The sequence below is a fragment of the Schistocerca nitens genome, chromosome 8 (assembly GCF_023898315.1).
Source record: "Schistocerca nitens isolate TAMUIC-IGC-003100 chromosome 8, iqSchNite1.1, whole genome shotgun sequence".
Lineage (NCBI taxonomy): Eukaryota > Metazoa > Arthropoda > Insecta > Orthoptera > Acrididae > Schistocerca > Schistocerca nitens.
This window is the reverse complement of record NC_064621.1, coordinates 126,033,831-126,052,839: the sequence shown is the minus strand read 5'-3', so window position 1 is coordinate 126,052,839 and position 19,009 is coordinate 126,033,831. Positions and strand designations below refer to the sequence as shown.

Genomic DNA, 19,009 nt, shown 5'->3' with positions numbered 1-19,009 from the left:
GTGACTGGATTGCCGGCCGAAGTGGCCGTGCGGTTAAAGGCGCTGCAGTCTGGAACCGCAAGACCGCTACGGTCGCAGGTTCGAATCCTGCCTCGGGCATGGATGTTTGTGATGTCCTTAGATTAGTTAGGTTTAACTAGTTCTAAGTTCTAGGGGACTAATGACCTCAGCAGTTGAGTCCCATAGTGCTCAGAGCCATTTGAACCATTTTTTTGTGACTGGATTTGTGATTTCCTGTCAGAGAGGTCACAGTTCATAGTAATTGACGCAAAGTCATCGTGTAAAACAGAAGTGATTTCTAGCGTTCCCCAAGGTAGTGTTACAGGCCCTTTGCTGTTCCTTGTCTATATAAAAGATTTAGGAGACAATCTGAGCAGTCGTCTTTGGTTGTTTGAGGATGACGCTGACGTTTATCGACTAATAAAGTCATCAGAAGATAAAAAAACTGCAAAACGATTTAGGAAAATATCTGAATGGTGCGAAAAGTGGTAGTTGACCCTAAATAACGAAAAGTGTGAGGTCATCCAGATGAGTGCTAAAAGGAACTCATTAAACTTCGGTTACGCGATATATCACTCTAATCTAAAAGTCGTAAATTCAACTAAATACCTAGGTATTACAATTACGAACAACTTAAACTGGAAGGAACACAAAAAAAAAATGTTGTGGGGAAGGCTAACCAAAGACTGCGTTTTATTGGCAGGACACTTAGAAAATGTAACAGACCTACTAATTAGACTGCCTACACTACGCTTGTCCGTCCACTTTTAGAATGCTGTTGCGCGTTGTGGAATGCTTACCAGATGGGATTGACGGAGTATATCGAAAAAGCTCAAAGAAAGGCAGCACATTTTGTGTTATCGCGAAATATGGGAGAGAGAGACACAGAAATGATACAGAATTTGGGCTGAAAATCGTTAAAAGAAAGACGTTTTTCGTTGCGACTGAATCTTCTCACGAAATTCCAATCACCAACTTTCTCCTCCCAATCCGAAAATATTTTTTTGACACCGACCTACATAGGGAGGAACGATCACCACGATAAAATAAGGGAAATAAGAGCTCGTACGGAAAGATATAGGTGTTCGTTCATTCCGCGCACTATACGAGATTGGAATAATAGAGAATTGTAAAAGTGGTTCGATTAACCATCTGCCAGGTACTTAAATATGATTTGCAGAGTATCCACGTAGATGTAGATGAATCTTAAGTCAATGTAATTCACCCGTGGAAGAAGTGGTTGATAAAACGTTCATTGGAATTCTTCTGTTCTGTTGATCAGTCTGGTTGTCTTACCGAGTAGGATCAATAGACGAGAAGTTCCAACGAAGAGCGGCGTGTTTTGACATGGCATCATTTAGTCGGTTGGAGAGCGGTATGGGGATGCTCAACAAACTCCAATGGCATACGTTGCAAGAGGTATGCTGTGCATCGCAGAGAGGTTTACTGTTGAAGTTCCGAGTGCGTACGTCGCAAGATGGATCGGACAATACATTACCTTTCCCACATACGTCTGGCGATGGGATACTGACAAGAAAATTAGAGAAATTAGATGTTATTCGGAGTTTTGGGACATGAAAGGCGGAAAAGATAGTAAATTGGCTTGTGGAGTAAAGATGTGGATGTAGATTGTAGATATACCCCTTGCTCAAGCAACTGAACATCAGGTACATAAAACATACAGTGACAACAAGAAATATTAGTAAGGCATAATTTGAGCCCTATCCGACTACAGAAAGTCAGTACAAATATTTTTTATTCCAGTCTTTGATCACAATATGAAGTCCTTCGACGATGACGATGACCGGTTTCAGTCAGTAATGACCATCTTCAGATCTGTTGTACAATTTATAGTAATGAAGATGGTCATTACTGCCTAAAACCGGTCATTGTCGAAGGACTTAATATTGTGATCAAAGACTGGAATAGAAAAACATTTGACAGTACCTGGATCACTGTTTATATTAAACGACTATGTCGCAGCTAGTGAAAATCAGTATTTTGAAGTATGGATGTTAATATCAATATTCTCCATATTTTGAATAAAGTGAAAATATTCGAAGACATGGGGATTCTTGCTTGCGAAATTTTGAAGAAAACACACCCAACGCGCAATGATCGTTGAATATTGTAACTAAGTTAAACTGCATGACGTAAGAAATGTTTCATAGGTACTTACCTATTGCGCCGAGTCTGTAGTTGAGGGTGATGAAGACGATACCGTCCACTTCGAGGAAGAAATCAGGACCGTAGACAGTCGAATCTCCAGAACCGCTGGTGAGTGCACCCCCATGGAGATACACCATTACAGCAGCACCTCCCTCCGACCCGTCGAGCTGTGGTATTACAATGTGACAGACATATATTTTTCATTATTATTATTATTGCTATTATTATTATTTAAATGTTTTTTATATTCCCTTACTACGAGGGTCACTCCAAAAGAAATGCACACTATTTTTGTAAAAATACAGTTTTCATTCTGCATGTGTGAAACTTTCCCACTTGTTTTCAAACTTAGTTCAACCTGTTCCTGAGAGTGGCGCCGTCACAGCATGTCTTCAGAATGGCTGCTACACTTACGTTCGTCAGAAGCAACGTGCTGTCATAGAATTCCTGTGCTGTGAATACGAGACAGTGGGAAACATGCACAAAATGTTGAAAAGGTGTATGGAGATGCTGCTGTCGATCGCAGTACAGTTAGTCGGTGGGCAAGCAGGTTACGTGATGAAAGTGTGCATGGCAATATTGAGGATTGTCCTCTCAGCGGCAGGGCTCGTACTGCAAACACTCCAGACAATATGCGGAGAGTTAACGAATTGGTAACTGCTGACAGATGCATCACAGTGAACGAATTGTCACGCTACGTTGGGATAGGGGAAGGAAGTGTTTGCAGAATACTGAAAGTGTTGGCGTTAAAAAAGGTTTGTGCCAGGTGGCTTCCCAGGAAGTTGACAGTGGCTCACAAAGAAACAAGAAAAACGGTATGCAGCGAACTTTTGGAACAGTACGAGAATGGTGGAGATGAATTCATTGGAAGAATTGTGACAGGTGATGAAACATGGCTCCATCATTTTTCACCAGAGACGAAGAGGCAATCAATGGAGAGGCATCATGCAAATTCACCCAAGAAAAAAAAATTCAAAACCACACTTCTGCTGGAAAAGTTATGGCTACGGGGATTTTCGATTCCGAAGGACATCATGCCAAGTGGAACCACCATAAATTCTGATGCTTATGTGACGATACTGAAGAAACTTCAAGCTCGACTGAGTCGTGTTCGACCACATCGGCAAAAGCAGGATGTTTTGCTGTTGCACGACAATGCACGATCACATGTCAGTCAAAAAAACCTTGGAAGCGATCACAAAACTCGGATGGACAACACTGAAACAACCGCCTTACAGTCCTGACCTGGCTCCATGTTACTATCATCTCTTTGGGAAACGGAAAGACTCTCTTCGTGGAACAACGTCTGAAGATGATGACTCCCTTGTGCACGCTGCCAAACAGTGCCTCCAACAGGAAAGTCCAGAATTTTACCGTGCGGGTATACGGGCGCTGGTTCCAAGATGGAGTAAGGCAGTTGAGAGGGATGGAAATTATGTGGAGAAAGGATGTATCTACACACTGCAAAACTTTCAAACATGTGGAATAAAAGATGGATTTAAAAAAAATAGTGTGCATTTCTTTTGGAGTGACCCTCGTACATGAGGGCAGACATCGCCTAATTTGCTGCCTTATGACCTTTTTATTGTATAATTTTAAAACTTCACATACAACCGCCATCATTATTTAGCCTACAGCACAAAAATGTAAGGGGTATTACTCACAGTCTAAAGCTTTACATACAATAGTTATCGTTATTTAGCTTACGACCCACAAATGTGAGGAATGTAATCCACAGTTACGCTGAAGTCATCTGGGTGTTTGTATTCTACCCTTCACACAAAAGCTCTTAAGAATCACAAAATAATCAAAACAAAAACAAATAAAGATTTCGGACATAAATTTCTTGTCTTATTTTAAAACTGGCAACAGCTGATCCTTTGTTTCGCTTCTCTATTCTACCGGCCGTTAACCAACAACGTGCTCCTTTCACATAATTGACCACCAGTTACATCTGCTGCAATTCACACTCGCTCCTATCCATGCGCTGGCCAAGTAACTCCACTGAGTCATCAATCATCCCACTGTATTCCAGAGAAATCTCAGAGGACTTGAAGAAAACAACATACCAATAGTATATATTCAAATTTGGAAATTTGTGGTAAGGACTGTGGGACCAAACTGCTGAGGTCATCAGTCCCTAGGCTTAAGTACTACTTACTCTAACTTAAACTAACTAATGTTTTCGTTGGACCACATTTTTCACTTTGTGATAGATGGCGCTGTAATAGTCACAAAAATATGGCTCACAATTTTAGACGAACAGTTGGTAACAGGTAGTTTTTTAAATTAAAATACAGAACGTAGGTACGTTTGAACATTTTATTTTGGTTGTTCCAATATGATATATGTACCTTTGTGAACTTATCATTTCTGAGAACGCATGATGTTACAGCGTGATTACCTGTAAATACCACATTAATGCAACAAATGCTCAAAATGATGTCCGTCAACCTCGATGCATTTGGATATACGTGTAACGACATTCCTCTCAATAGCGAGTAGTTCGCTTTCCATAATGTTCGCACATGCATTGACAATGCGCTGACGCATGTTGTCAGGCGTTGTCGGTGGATCACGATAGCAAATATCCTTCAACTTTCCCCACAGAAAGAAATCCGGGGATTTCAGATCTGGTGAACGTGCAGGCCATGGTGTGGTGCTTCGACGACCAATCCACCTGTCATGATATATGGTATTCAACACCGCTTCAACGCCCGCGAGCTATGTGGCAGACATCCATCATGTTGGTACATCGCCATTCTGTCATGCAGTGAAACATCTTGTAGTAACATCGGTAGAACATTAAGTAGGAAATCAGCATACATTTAGATTGCCCATAATGCGGCACCATACATTAACCCGCCAAGGTCGCTGATGTTCCACTTGTCGCAGCCATCGTGGATTTTCCGTTGCCCAATAGTGCATATTAGGCAGGTTTACGTTACCGCTGTTGCTGAATGACGCTTAGTCGCTAAATAGAACGCGTGCAAAAAATCTGTCATCGTCCCGTAATTTCTCTTGTGCCCAGTGGCAGAACTGTACACGACGTTCAAAGTCGTCGCCATGCAATTCCTGGTGCATAGTAATATGGTACGAGTGCAATCGACGTTGATGTAGCATTCCAACACCGACGTTTTTGATATTCCCGATTCTCGCGCAATTTGTCTGCTACTGATGTGCGGATTAGCCGCGACAGCAGCTAAAACACCTACTTGGGCATCACCATTTGTTGCAAGGTCGTGGTTGTCGTTTCAGATGTTTCTGAACACTTTCTGTTTCCTTAAAAAACCTCACTATCCGGCGTACGGTCCGGACACTTGGATGATGTCGTCCAGGATACCGAGCAGCATACATAGCACACGCCCGTTGGTCATTTTGATCACAATAGCCATACATCAACACGATATCGACCTTTTCCGCCATTGGTAAACGGTCCATTTTAACACGGGTAATGTATCACGAAGCAAATACCGTCCGCATTGGCGGGATGTTACGTGATACCACGTACTTACGGGTTTGCGACTATTACAGTGCCATCTATCACAAAGCGGAAAAAGTGGTCCAACTAAAACATTCACAATTCTTTACGTACTACACGAATATGTAATAAAAATGGGGGTTCTTATTTAAAAAACCGAAGTTGATATCCGTTTGACCTATGGCAGCGCCATATAGCGGGCCAACCATATCGCCATCTGGTTTCCCCCTTCAAGCTAGACGAGTTTCATTCTTTGTATTTTTTTCGTTTGATGCTTATTTCGTGAGATATTTGGCCCGGTCACTATCAATGGACCACCCTGTATATTCAAATTGCCTACATATAGGCCTATCATATTACCGCTGTTCTCAAAAAAGATCAGTAAACCTGCGGAAGAGAGCGTTACTGTTCTCTTCTGTTTGTACATTATCAAATATATCTGGTGAATTGCAATTTTGAGTTTTTCAAGTAGAAGAAGTTATTCCTTTTTTTCTTTAAGTTCATCACCTCTAAATCCTCATTCACGGTGTGATTCAGCTGCCCCTTCCGCTGGGTTTTATGCAGCCCACAACGCCTTCTAATACCACTTGCAAGAATCTCATATTGTCTTTCTCACTACGCACAAACTGTTTGTCCATACAGAAAAAAAAATGAACAGGACTTTTCTGTAGGAAATTTAACGTTGTTAGATTTTGTACTGGGATACGTTTTCGCTCGAGGCCACGGTTTTCGAGTTATTCAAGAAAAACGCGTTATAAGGTCACTTTTGCACGTATTTCTTGAATAATTCGAAAACTACGGCTTCTTTATTTTAAAATAAGACAAGAACTTTGCGTCCAAAATCTTTAATAGGTTGATTATTTTTTGATTCTTTTGTGAAAATGTATCCAAGTACAAAATTTAACTGTATTAAATTTACTATATAAATGTCCTGTTCATTTTTTGTGTAGTACTAATATTTTGCGCCTAGTGAGTGAGAGAATATGAAAACATGCATGGTATTTGAAGATGATGCGGATTGCATAAAACGTATTAGTAGGGTATAAGTTAGGCTGTCAGCGATTTACCACGACTGCCCAGTCTGAAGGCGTCGTAGTACTCTCTATACCTAATCGTAAATTATGTTCCCGCCTGCCCTATATATTTCGTGTTACAGGATGTACACTCTATTTGATATACAACCATTTGTTCTGATTTACTTATCTTGCTCCCAGTCTGATGCTTTAAACTACTTCGAACTGTTTTTACTCTGAATGCCTACTGGACATTGAATGTTTTAAATATGTTCACAAATTTTTCTAATATTTTCCGATTACATTGTACAGCAACGATCATTTTATACTTAGCTCGTTCCTCTCCTCCTGTAGATAAGTCGGTTCGCGATACTTATATCATATCCACTGGTTACTGCACCATGTTTAACAGCGTTTAATTCAATTAATCTGCTGAGCTCACTGGTACACTAAACTTCTGAAGGCCACTTCTTCATAAATATGCTGGTGGCATGACTCGTTAACAATCAGATCTGTTGCTGTTCGCTTTCTAAAGATTTTATATGCGTTACCTAAAGATCCAAAACCGAAGTATGATTATTACTTTTGGGCTTTTGCATTAAAGTAACTCGAGGACCTGATGTCCAAATATCTTTAATTGTTTTGATTTTACGTCTGTTTTGTGCTTTTTTAAGTGAGAGTGTGTGAAGAGTAGAACGCAGACAGCGAGAAGAAGGAGCCTGACTAAGGAAACGTGTAACTGTATATTAAGTTCTCACATGGGTTTGTTGTATATGCTAAACAACGAGAACACTTATCTTCAGAATCGCTCGTCCAGCATTTAAGATGGATTGTGTCGAATTTAATATACACTAATTTATAAGTTTAAAGGAAGGGTGTTTATGACAAAATGATGATGTTGTGATGTACAATCTTTTTATTATGAAGATGATATGATGAGGTTCCTCGGAACTGTGGCTAGGGCTTGTGATGTAGAAAGCACTGGAGATGATGTTGTGTGGTAAAGGATGTGGGGTGTCTGTGTGGGAAGGAACTGATGTTTTCAATGTGTGTGATAGAAGATGAGTGGGATGTGAACTAGACGAGCATAGGGTTTGTTCTAGACTTCATTTGGGATGGGTATGGTAGGTTGTGGTTGAAGGGAATGGTAGGTTTCAGGGATGAGTTCTTCGTCTGAGAAGGAAAGGCGACTGAGTTATGCTGGGAAGGGTCATGGAGTGTTTGCTGATGGAGGGAAAGGTGGGATGTGTTGATAGAGGTGCAGCAGTAAACCAGAGCTTTCATGGATGTGAGGGACGGCAGGATGTTGGGACTCAAATTTATGGAGATATAGGCGAAGGTGTTCTGTTGTTTCAGGAGGTATGGGAACTTTATGGGCTGTAAAAGATACGAGGCGGAGTACATGCCGTTCCAGGATTTGATTGAAGCAATAAGTCTTGGGAGGAGTGGAAGCTGATGTTACATTAGCGTAGGTAAGGTTGTGACGGTTGAGGGTTCTATATGTAACACCCATATTCGTCGGTTAGTAGTGTCAGTCTGTTTTGGGCTTTTCTTTCTTTTTTAGCATCGGTAGACGAGGGTTTCATCTTAATTTTTGATCGACTGTTAGTGTAAGATATTTTTGAGTTTTAATTAGGCGGCGTGGGTTGTTGTGGATAGCGAAGTAAAATTCTCTGGGATCAAATGGTTTCTGAAAAATTTATACGCTCTAGATGATGATCAAACAAATCCTAATACATCTGTTAATCAAAGTCCACACCAGGTGTGGCTGTGTCAGAGAATGGTGGGCAGGATGACACTTTATTCTTTATTTTAAATCTATGGCTGAGTGCAGTTTCAGGTGCTTCAAACGTCAGTTACAATAAAAGTTGTTAGGCTTTCTAAGGCATTTAAGCTACGTGCGCCATGTCTCTGTCAATCTTGTGTACTGTATTTCTGGGTATACTCTCATATGAAAGGTATTCTAGAAGAAAACTGTCGAGAAACCACATCCAGCTTGGCGGTGGAACACATTAACACTCTCTGTAGCAACGGATTCGGTCATGGTCTAGCATGCCCCTCTCTCTCTCTGACGCTAAGTTTTACGAGAAACTAACCTGAATAAATGATTGGAGATTGAAAATCTGCTGGGGACACAGGTTTTTTTTAAAAAAATTAATATTACACCAGTACATTAATCTTGGCTCTTAATATTTTTGTACTAGCTACTTCATATCTGAACATCTCGTGCCGGTATCAACGAAAGAATCTTGTAATCCTGTGAAAACCCTCAGGGACACTCTTGCTCCCTCATCTCCTACGTACTCTATGTACTGATTCTATGATGTGATATTTGCTCTCGTCGAAACTTATTTTCCCACCAAATTTAGCATTTTATAGCGTCTTACATTCTTAAGTGATACAAGGAATGTCATACAATACAAACAGCTTTTGTTTAGTCCCATCTCTGACAGGCCTATTGAAAATGGAAATCGTTTTTTCGAATGAATGTCATGAAGGAATTGTTTGTTTTTATGATGTCCAATTTACTTATCAGTTTTCAGGCCATCACTGCATTTGTTTTCCTTCGATATCATCAAGGCACCGACATAAACTGTCTAGGGTTACTGAGGTTCCATCTATTGCCATTCTGCCGTAATACCTGTATGTGATTCCTCCTCGTTCCCTCCAACCCCCCCCCCCCCCCACCCCCATCTTCAATTACATTTCTACTCTTGTCTTGTCGGTTTCTGCCTCCTTTGCCTTTGCTATCCTTCATACAATGTCCTCTAGATCCCCTCTCCCACTTTTGTCAGTTTCCCTAATGAATACAGTTCCATATCAAGCGGTCAGTTCCTGAGATACAGGTACCATGTTCAACACATCATACAATATTCTTTCCCTATCTGTAACATGCTTATTCTCGTATTGCAGTACGTACTGTACCATTCTACCTTTGTCACACCTCGTGCATTACAAGACATGCTTACATAATGGTCTTAATAGTCCAGTCACATACATGACCACTTTGTTTCCTTGTTAGCAGTTTTGAGGTGCTTTCGATTCGTGACCAGGTGCAATACGGATTAATTTCGATGACGGGCAGGTGTCTTCTATTAGCAACATTTTCTCTGTGCCGGGGAACATCTCGCAAACACGTTGTTAGCGCCGCTGCTTCTTGCCTCTATCACATTACCTGATTTCGGGTTTATAATTGTCTGCCACCTTAACGGAGTACTAATTATCGAGACTTTTTTACATTGTAATCCCACACACATTAATCATTTCTAATGATTCGGAGAGCCTTTCATCTACCTCTGCTGATTCCTGCCTACACCATACGCATGACTTCACGATAATGGACATATACAACACACAAATACACGGTAAGTTAATGTTTCTCGATCTATGTAGATATAACCGTATGGGTTTTCTGAGTTAGCAGTAAATCATGACCATCAAAGACATTCACTCTACACATTATTGCGTTGTTAATGGGATACAAACCATATACATAACTGTAATATTCGTGTGGCCGATTGAGGGCGATTTGGGCTCACACTGTTCATCCTTCCTTTCTTTTCCCAACTGATACGACGTGCTGTGAGGAAGAAGTAACTATCGTCTACGGTTGCTCATTAATGACGTCTTCTAATTTTCGATTGCCACTCGACGTTCAGAAAGGAGTCAACAGTCGCGAGATTACAATGTGGAGTTCCCAGAGGTATCGGCTATCTTAGTAGCTGGTCGAACGACTACTGTCTTATCATATCCTGTAAATCGCTTTCTTCAGATATTACAGTGCCCTCACATATCTCTCAGTCAACATTAAGCCAAGTGGAACAGTGATTAGGTCATCAAATTCCGTAGAAGAAGAGTTCAAAGCCCTATACAAACAAGCAGGTTTAGTTTTTTTGTGGTTTCCGTTAGTTGATTCAGGCTTATGTTGACATTGTTCCTTCAAAAACAGTACAGTAGACTTTCTCCCATATTTTTGTCTTATATGAGCTTGTACTCCTTCTTTAAGACCACTTCGTCGACGGAACATAGGACTATATATTTCTTCCTTTCTTCGAAGTGAGCGTTAGCGTCAAACATGCCATAACTTGCTCCAAATCTCGAAGGTTAGCCGTAGGAGCTGGAAATAGTACAGTGTATCACTTTATTATTAGAGCAGCCTTATGGTCTAGATTTTATTATAATATATTAAGATATTGTTTTGCGTAAAACAAAGCAAGTTATATAATTTTACAATACACGAACAAAAAAGGTAAACAAAGAAGTTGGCATAAATAAATGAAGGGTATTAACGAAGAGGCCATAAACCGTTTTCAAAATAGGTCATATTACTACATACAAATGGGCAACAGTCTCAGGTTGGTACCACTGCCTTCTTACTACTTCATTTAAACCGTTTTACACATTTCTGGGCAGTTTGCCCGACGTATTGTCCCTGGATACTGAACCACTTTACATTCGACCTATTCTTTAATCTTGTTCGGGATGAAATTGGCCTCTGTCTTCCACTTCTGTCCAGACTGTCTTGAGAGTCAACAGAAGAAGTGGTATCCAGAAACTGTGCAGATGTATGAGTAATTTTGTGGCATTTACATTCTAGGCCTAGCACTTTCTATGTCTTATCTTTCGGATAATTTTTTCAGTAGTTCTGAGGAAAGACTCTTTTATAACGGACCGATTCATTGTTCCATAGCATTATTGGTAAAATTTAAATGTCGTGTGACGAGGCCCTCCCGACGGGAAGGCCGTTCGCCGGGTGCGAGTCTCTCGATTTGACGCCACTTCGGCGATATGCGCGTCGAATTACTGGTAATTTTTCTGTTTCATAAAATTTCGGGCGTGCAGCCGCATAAATTTCACTTTATCTTCTGATATTTCGGCTGTATACCGTCCAGCCATCTTCAGAGAGTGGCGAGGTGACTGACGCTCCGGCACTTGCCCCGTTTATTTAAACTTGCGGACCGCGTCACTGCGCATGCGGCCACAGGTATGCAAGGTGCCAGGGACGTTGATCGGCGGCAAAGAGGTACAACACATGCATGAAATCAGATCTATGGCTGCGCACAGTGGTATCAATGTATCACTGCGAGATGCACCGTTGCGACAACTTTGTGAGTTTATTACAGAAAGTGCCGGATTCCATGAATTGTCCATGCTGAAGCCGCTATATCTATTAATTAAATTCGTTGCCAACGGAGCTTCAATTGCTTCTTTCACTGTTGAGTCGCAGAAAGATGTAGTGGAAGCTAAACTTTTGACTTTATCGTACACAATTCAATGCCCAATGTTAACACAGTGCTATCACCGCCGATTTATTAGGTTGTAAGAGCCAGGTGTACCTGCGGTGCTCCGAGCATCTTTCATGCACTCCGATGTATGAACGGCCATACTCACAAGGAATCTTGTAAACGCCAGGCTTCCGAAGCACCAAATCATCTTTAACGGAACCCAGGAGTGCTGCTGTCTTTGGCGGAGGGTGAAAAATCATTTTCACTTTGTATCTTCTGAGGATCAGTCCCGTTTTTGACGATAGGCTTCCCATGTATGTTAGAAAAGCTATGGATTTAAAACTTTCCGTGTCTTCTTCAGCATTCCTTATGCCCACTGTTGGTTTCATTCATGTCTCTTACATATCTACTGTTGAGAATATCCATTGGCTTCAAAACTCTTCTCAAATGTAGAAGCTCGTCCTCTAGACTGTTCTCGTCAGAAATGACCTGTAATCTGTGTAACAGAGTTATGAAAACAGTCCGCAGCTCGTGGTCGTGCGGTAGCGTACTAGCTTGCCGCGCCCGGGTTCCCGGGTTCGATTCCCGGCGGTGTCAGGGATTTTCTCTGCCTCGTGATGACTGGGTGTTGTGTGATATCCTTAAGTTAGTAACGTTTAAGTAGTTCTAAGTTCCAGGGGAATGATGACCATAGATGTTAAGTCCCATAGTGCTCAGAGAGTGTGAAGGCTTATAGCAGCTATTTGCACGCAAATGGTAATCTGTTCTGGTCGGTTTCCGATATACAGCATGTCCCAAAGTGCCATCATCTTTGCGTCATACCAAAACATCCAAAAATTGAAGGCATCCTTCTTTTTTGATTTCCATTTTGAACTGATTTTGTCTATGGATAGAATTCAGATGATTTAAAAATTCTTTTTAATTTATCTTCACCGTGGGGCCACTCTACGAATGTATCATCAACATACCTCAAAAATACTGTGGGCTTCAAGCTAGCAGATTTCAGCGCCTCTTCCTCAAAGTCCTCCATAAAGCATTTGCCCATCAAGGTCGACAAAAGATTACCCATGGCGACACCGTCAGTCTGTTCATAAAGTTCGTTATTGAATAAAAGATATGTCAAGGTGAAGACATGTTCAAACAAAGCTGAAATCTCTTTAACGAAGGTTTTGCCAATGAGAAATAATGACTCTGAAAGAGGAACCTTTGTGAACAACGACACTTCATCGAAGCTGAGTATTTCAATCCCCGCACAGCTTCTGGCGGAAAACGGGAGGCGTTCAGAAGCGAAGCAGTCCTCCCTACTATATATAATGCGCCTAGATGATACTTACGAACCAACGTTATCACCTGACGGCCTGTGAATCCGCCGTTATTGTAGAATCAGATGCTCAAAATTTCACTACTTCTGAAGTTATCCGAAAAGTCGCCACCCCAAAATGTGTGTGCTATTATTAAAGTTTTTGAATGATTGAATGAACATACGTGTAGCCAGTTCAAGCAAGAAATTCCCTTCAATTCGCCGTCAAATGCTCAAAGATCAACTATAAAAAATCTGTTTTTATTTTATTTACAAGAACAATATAAACACATTTTGGAATATAATTCGCTCTTGAATCAGGATCTAATTTCACAATTTGTGTATCGGCCTCAGTTTTCCGAAATAATGGATTTGTTTAGACAACATACGTATTACATGTATCCAACAAAATGAGACACTCTCGCAACAAGGCTTCCAAATGCAAACAGAAAAAAAAAGCACTGGCATTACGTAAAGGAATCTAAGAAACGAGTAACGTACAAGTAAAGAAAAGAATCATACCTAAAAATGTTTCCTTCCTGACTTCCTGTTATTCTTTGCTACACGAACGTCATTTTGTAAGGACAAGCATTTACCGGACAAAATTGTGGTGCTCCAATTGCCTCGATAACGCTTTTCAGTTTGAGATGTTCTGGTGGAACAGTTCTCCATGTTCGTCACTAACGGCGCCAAGTTTGTCCGGCAAGAAATACAAATTAACATTCAAGAAATGTAGTTTAAGTGACATTTGAGATCCCATAAGGTGGTATTATCTCAATAGTTATTGTACAATATCGCAATAGTTCTTTGCCCTAAGTTTGCCTAAAAAGTTTTGGCAGACACTTCTGAAAATCAGTCATGCCATTATCTCAACTCAACTCATTATTTTACTCAACATATCAAGAAATAAATAATCAGACATTATTCCATAATTTAGGCTATTATAAATACTCTTTCCTTTATTTTTGCATCAGTGACCTATGAAATCTTCTCTCGCAAGTTCATGAATCCGCGTGAAGTTTTGTCGAGTTTTGTTTTGAGGAGACCCAATTTTAATGCGCAGCAGAGTTAGATATACATTTTTGGAGTTAACGAGAGTCCAGTGAGTAGATAATTTCGAGCAAGCAATATTTTCTCATATCAGTGATTTTTCTACTATTGGTTTTTATAGAATGCAGCAGTGCTTTGTATACTCAAGTTTAATCTCGAGAAGAATTGCAGTTACTTTCAGAGTTTCATATACACCCCGTCTGTACTTCGCAGTCTGAATAAGTGTGAACAGCTGTTTAAAGTTCTCATGTTTCTTGTACATTAAGCGAAAGACAATCGGAATAGAAAGAAACTTGATCCCACTGTGGAGAAGTACCGTTTTCTGACTATAAAGGAATTCTATGAAAAAGCACCACTCATCATGGTCAAGAATCTCCATAACTGACATTACAAAGAACTACGGCACCTTTCTTGGAGAAGTATTCAGAAGAAACACAGCATGGATGTTACAGTGAACTCTGAAGAAGCAGGTTCCATCATTTTAATCAGTAACCTAAGAGCTCATCCCGCAGCTTCGACAGTGTTTGAACACAAACAAGATCATTGAGACAAGAAGTGTGAGCCATCTGATTCACAGTGGTGTTGAAACGTAAGGACGTCACGCACATCTCCTTTGCCCTCTTCGACGTTTGGTCACTGCTTTCGCCTAACTGTCACATTCTCAGTAGGAGCTAGTATCGGAAATTCTTCACTGTGATGTACAGATCTGATAGCAGATAGTAAATTACGGTATCTCACAGTTTTCCTTGTTTTCGACAAAAGTGCGTTGTGTTGTCCATTGATTCCCTCTAAATCGTGCAGGGGGTGTAGCACATTATCACCCTTATTATTGGACATGGGTGAGGGAGGAGAGGGGGATGGCCCATTTATAGTCCAAGTAACAAACCTTAGAACGAAATGAAGTTAGTAGCACCTTTTTACGAGAGATGATGTTCCTGTTTTTTGCGATTTCAGAGTTAACTACCACAGATATAATAAAATAAATTTGCGCTATTTACACAGTTACAAGGCGTTTCTTCTTCTGAGTTAAAACAAACCTTTACGAATTTAGCACAGCAGCCAGTTACTTGTAACAATTCTGCGAACTCTTGCTGCTGATATGCAAGTGGAAACGTGATAATACGTTTTTAAAGCCGTCGGCACACGGACCGTGCATCCGAACGTCGAGCGTTGAGCGTGCCGAGTTTCTGACGTCATAGCGTGGAATAGCACGCTCGGGAGTCTTTCCGAACGTGTAGAGCGGTATCTGGCATGTCAGATATTCTGAGAGAGCGTCTGAACGTTGACCAATGAGATGGCACAACGCCACCTACGCCACAAGCACGCCATCTCCCTTCAGTACAGAGTTGTGAGGCGCCATAATGGCATTCATTTCAAGCCTACATGTATATATGCCCTTTCTGAGCACCAGCAAATTCAGAATCACTGGAAAACCCGTTGTTAACTGTGTGATTCGTTACGGTAAAATAATGGGAAACATCATATTCGTGGCAAAAGAATTATTGTAACTTCCGTATTATGAGAGTAGGCTATTTGAAGGCAGCGACACACTGACGATCCACCCAAAACGCACTGTTCTTCGTACAATTTTTTATAATTAAATTTCAATTAGTAACATATCTAAGATTAAGGTTTTCAGTAACAGGTAACATAATATGATTAGATTGTACAGGCGGGATGTTGGTTCAGCGTGATGAGTAGCGTCACTATCCTGTAAAGAATTGAATGGTGGGGTTGTGGTTCGCGTCTTGAGTCTTACAAGTTCTTTTTTTCCTAACATTCGCGTTTTCATTAGGTTCTGATACTTTATTATTAGTTTAATATAAGTCTATACTATAATATTTGATGTTATGTAAATATCAGTTCACCTTTTTTGAAGGTGACTTTGTTCGATGGGCTTAATCTACAAGACAGCTTGCGCTACTTGTATAAATATATTTTGCTCCTTTTTCTTTTACGCTTCGTAATTTACATGTTGCAAAGATTCTGCTACTGGGTAGGAACAGTGATCAAGTAAGACTGACCTTGGGGCTTTACTAAAATGTGGGAATGATGAAATAATGTTTATCTTACGCGCAGAAGTATTCCAAATTTGTAACGCACTGTTTGTAATGGAACTTTTGTAAACCTGTGTCCTTATTGATTGGACATGGTACTTTCCTTTTCGTGGACGATGGAGGAAATGTGCGTTTTAATGCAGCTAACGTGGGAATTTTACGCGCGCCCGTTGAGTATACTGTGTGATTTACGAACTAGAAACATCCCTCAATTGCCACAGGAGTGCGTTGTGAACGCGTGTACCACGTTGGGGCCCACGTACCGTATGCACAAGTCGCATCGTTCCTGAGCGTTCAGCAGCACGTTGAACTTGGCACACTCAACGTTAACGTCCGACAGCACGGCCCGTGTGCTGACGGCTTAAGCAAAACTCATCGGCAGCGCTGCCAAACCACCTTCATTTCTTGGAGGTAGATTTCAGAACTGAAAGTCATATGTGGTAATTGCTTGTATGTGTTGCGATTATTTTTTGACAATTAAATCTGCAGAATATTTAAGTTAAGATACAGAAGAGTAAGTAATATGCAACGTTAGTGAGGATTTCTATAGGAAGAGAGTAGTGTGTCTCAAGAAAATTCAGCTCAAAAGCCAAAAACAAACATTTTCGATTTCAGCACTCACCACTTAGCAAATAACACCATTCACGTGCTTTGAACGAAAATGTTGAACTAAACACTATGCTGTCAGAGATTCGTCAAGGGCACTGACCTGCCGTGTGTAGACGTTGAGGTAGAGGCAGTCCTCCTTTCCGCCGCTCTCTTGGGCGCAGTGCGGCGCGTCTTCCAGTGCCTCCACGCTGCCATTAGACGAGTAAGGGATGGGATCCTGCAGAAATCACACAGAGCATTACCGTAAACAGAAGAAACTGAATCACGAGGCGTACTGACATAAAACTGTACACTAGATTTGTTCGCATGACTCGAAGCGTGAAGAATGTATAACAGTAATAAGTTAATTGATTTAGTCGTAAACCTTGCAGCGGCCTTTTGGTTCAACAAAAGCCAAACGCAACTACAGCAGAGCAGTCAAGTTGAGTGGTGAAGTGAAAGCTAGTGCTTTTTTTATGTCTCGTCGACATCCAAGGGTGCAGTTTCAGCTTGTGAGTGAATTCTAACACAGAACAATTCTGAGACTCCGAAAAATATGTTTACCGTACAGCGATATTTTGATTCTTGCAGGGCCTAATGTTACGGTGGAGACGTATGCGTGAACGTAATAGACAGAGTGGATCGTATGTAGCGACAAGAAGGTAGCGGAGCATCACAGCATAAAATTTCAAACAATATCATGTGTAGCGCTAACGGCCCGTGTAGCGTTATTCGTAGTGTTTGTAAGACGCTGAATCACTGTGGCGTATGTACGTCTGTCTGTGTCGACATTCAGCGCTCCTAGCTTGACAAGTGTCTCACATACAATTGTGTCGTCTTAGGATATCTAAAAGAACAGCTTCATACTATGAATTTAGGTTCAGTATGATAACTTTTTGTCAATATTTTGGTAGCTTCATACACAGTTTTCTTCAGCTATCACACGCTGGACAATCGCAACATGGTATAACAGGTAACTTGAATCTACCAAATCTCATACTATCTCATTCCATAGAAAATATGTAATTGCCATTTCTTAAAGAAATATGTTGGTAAAATATTCTTTGTGTTTTACTCTTTATTATCTTGTCCACATGTTTTCTTAGTTTGTGTGGAAAACATGTTGCAAACATTTCTACATGTTTTCGAAGGAGACTTAAACTGGGGCCTGGTTAGGTTGGTCGGAAATAAGTGCATCATAACTCACCCAAAGACTATTTTTTCATACATTTATGTATCTTCCGTCGTTCCTTATTACTACCTTAATAGTGTATGAACTCCATCTCTGACACTAATAAAAAATTTCGACACAATCAATGTCTTGTTTTGAAGCTATAGTATCAACGGTATTTGAAGACTAAATTCTGGGAAATATCAGTTAACATGGCGAAATAACAGAAAGAGTAAAGGCACACAACCGTAAGTGGAATTGTAACAAAAACAGGAAAAACAAAGCAAAAAGCTCAACACAATCATAAAAAAGTCAAGAATGAATCACATGATATCCATGACAGAATCGACGCCTAACATAAATCTCGCCATACAAGGGAACACACACACACACACACACACACACACACACACACACACACACATATACATATATATATATATATATATATTAATTAACGGAATATGAACACAATCTAAAGGAAAAGAAAGGCTCAGCACACCAAATTTTAATGGAAACATGACAACAAAATGAGTTGTTGCAGAAATGAAACGAATAATCAAAAGAAACGAAAGCAGAATACTTGAAGACCATGCAAGAAGGTACAACAGCCACTAAAATAACACAAATGTATACTAACAAAAGCAGATAATAATAATGTAATGATGGTCGTGAAAGAAAAGGGGTAAATATACAAAATCCTGGGTTTCTTGATTGATAACTACGTTACCAAGATGACCAATGATCCAACTGTAAGATACCAGAATATCATTCAACGAACACTAAAAAACATCAAAAACACGTTCATAAAAAGAGATAAAATATTCCTCTAAGACCAGTCAATAATTTTAGAAATGCTGCACCCTATAACTTCACCGAGCATGCACACACACACACACACACACACACACACATATATATATATATATATATATATATATATATATATATATAT

The 19,009-nt window shown here is 40.4% G+C and overlaps 1 protein-coding gene across 2 annotated transcripts in view; it reads right to left on the bottom strand.

Annotated features, from left to right (window-relative positions):
• The window catches only part of LOC126198895 (acetylcholinesterase-like), a 186,445-nt gene that overhangs the window by 130,418 nt on the left and 37,018 nt on the right, over nucleotides 1–19,009 (bottom strand). For both annotated transcript variants that reach the window (XM_049935514.1, XM_049935513.1), the window contains exons 3-4: nucleotides 17,005–17,121; nucleotides 2,180–2,336 (exon numbers count right to left, since the gene is read on the bottom strand). In XM_049935514.1, the coding sequence (XP_049791471.1) occupies nucleotides 2,180–2,336; nucleotides 17,005–17,121 (274 nt within the window). The remainder of the gene's footprint in view (nucleotides 1–2,179; nucleotides 2,337–17,004; nucleotides 17,122–19,009) is intronic.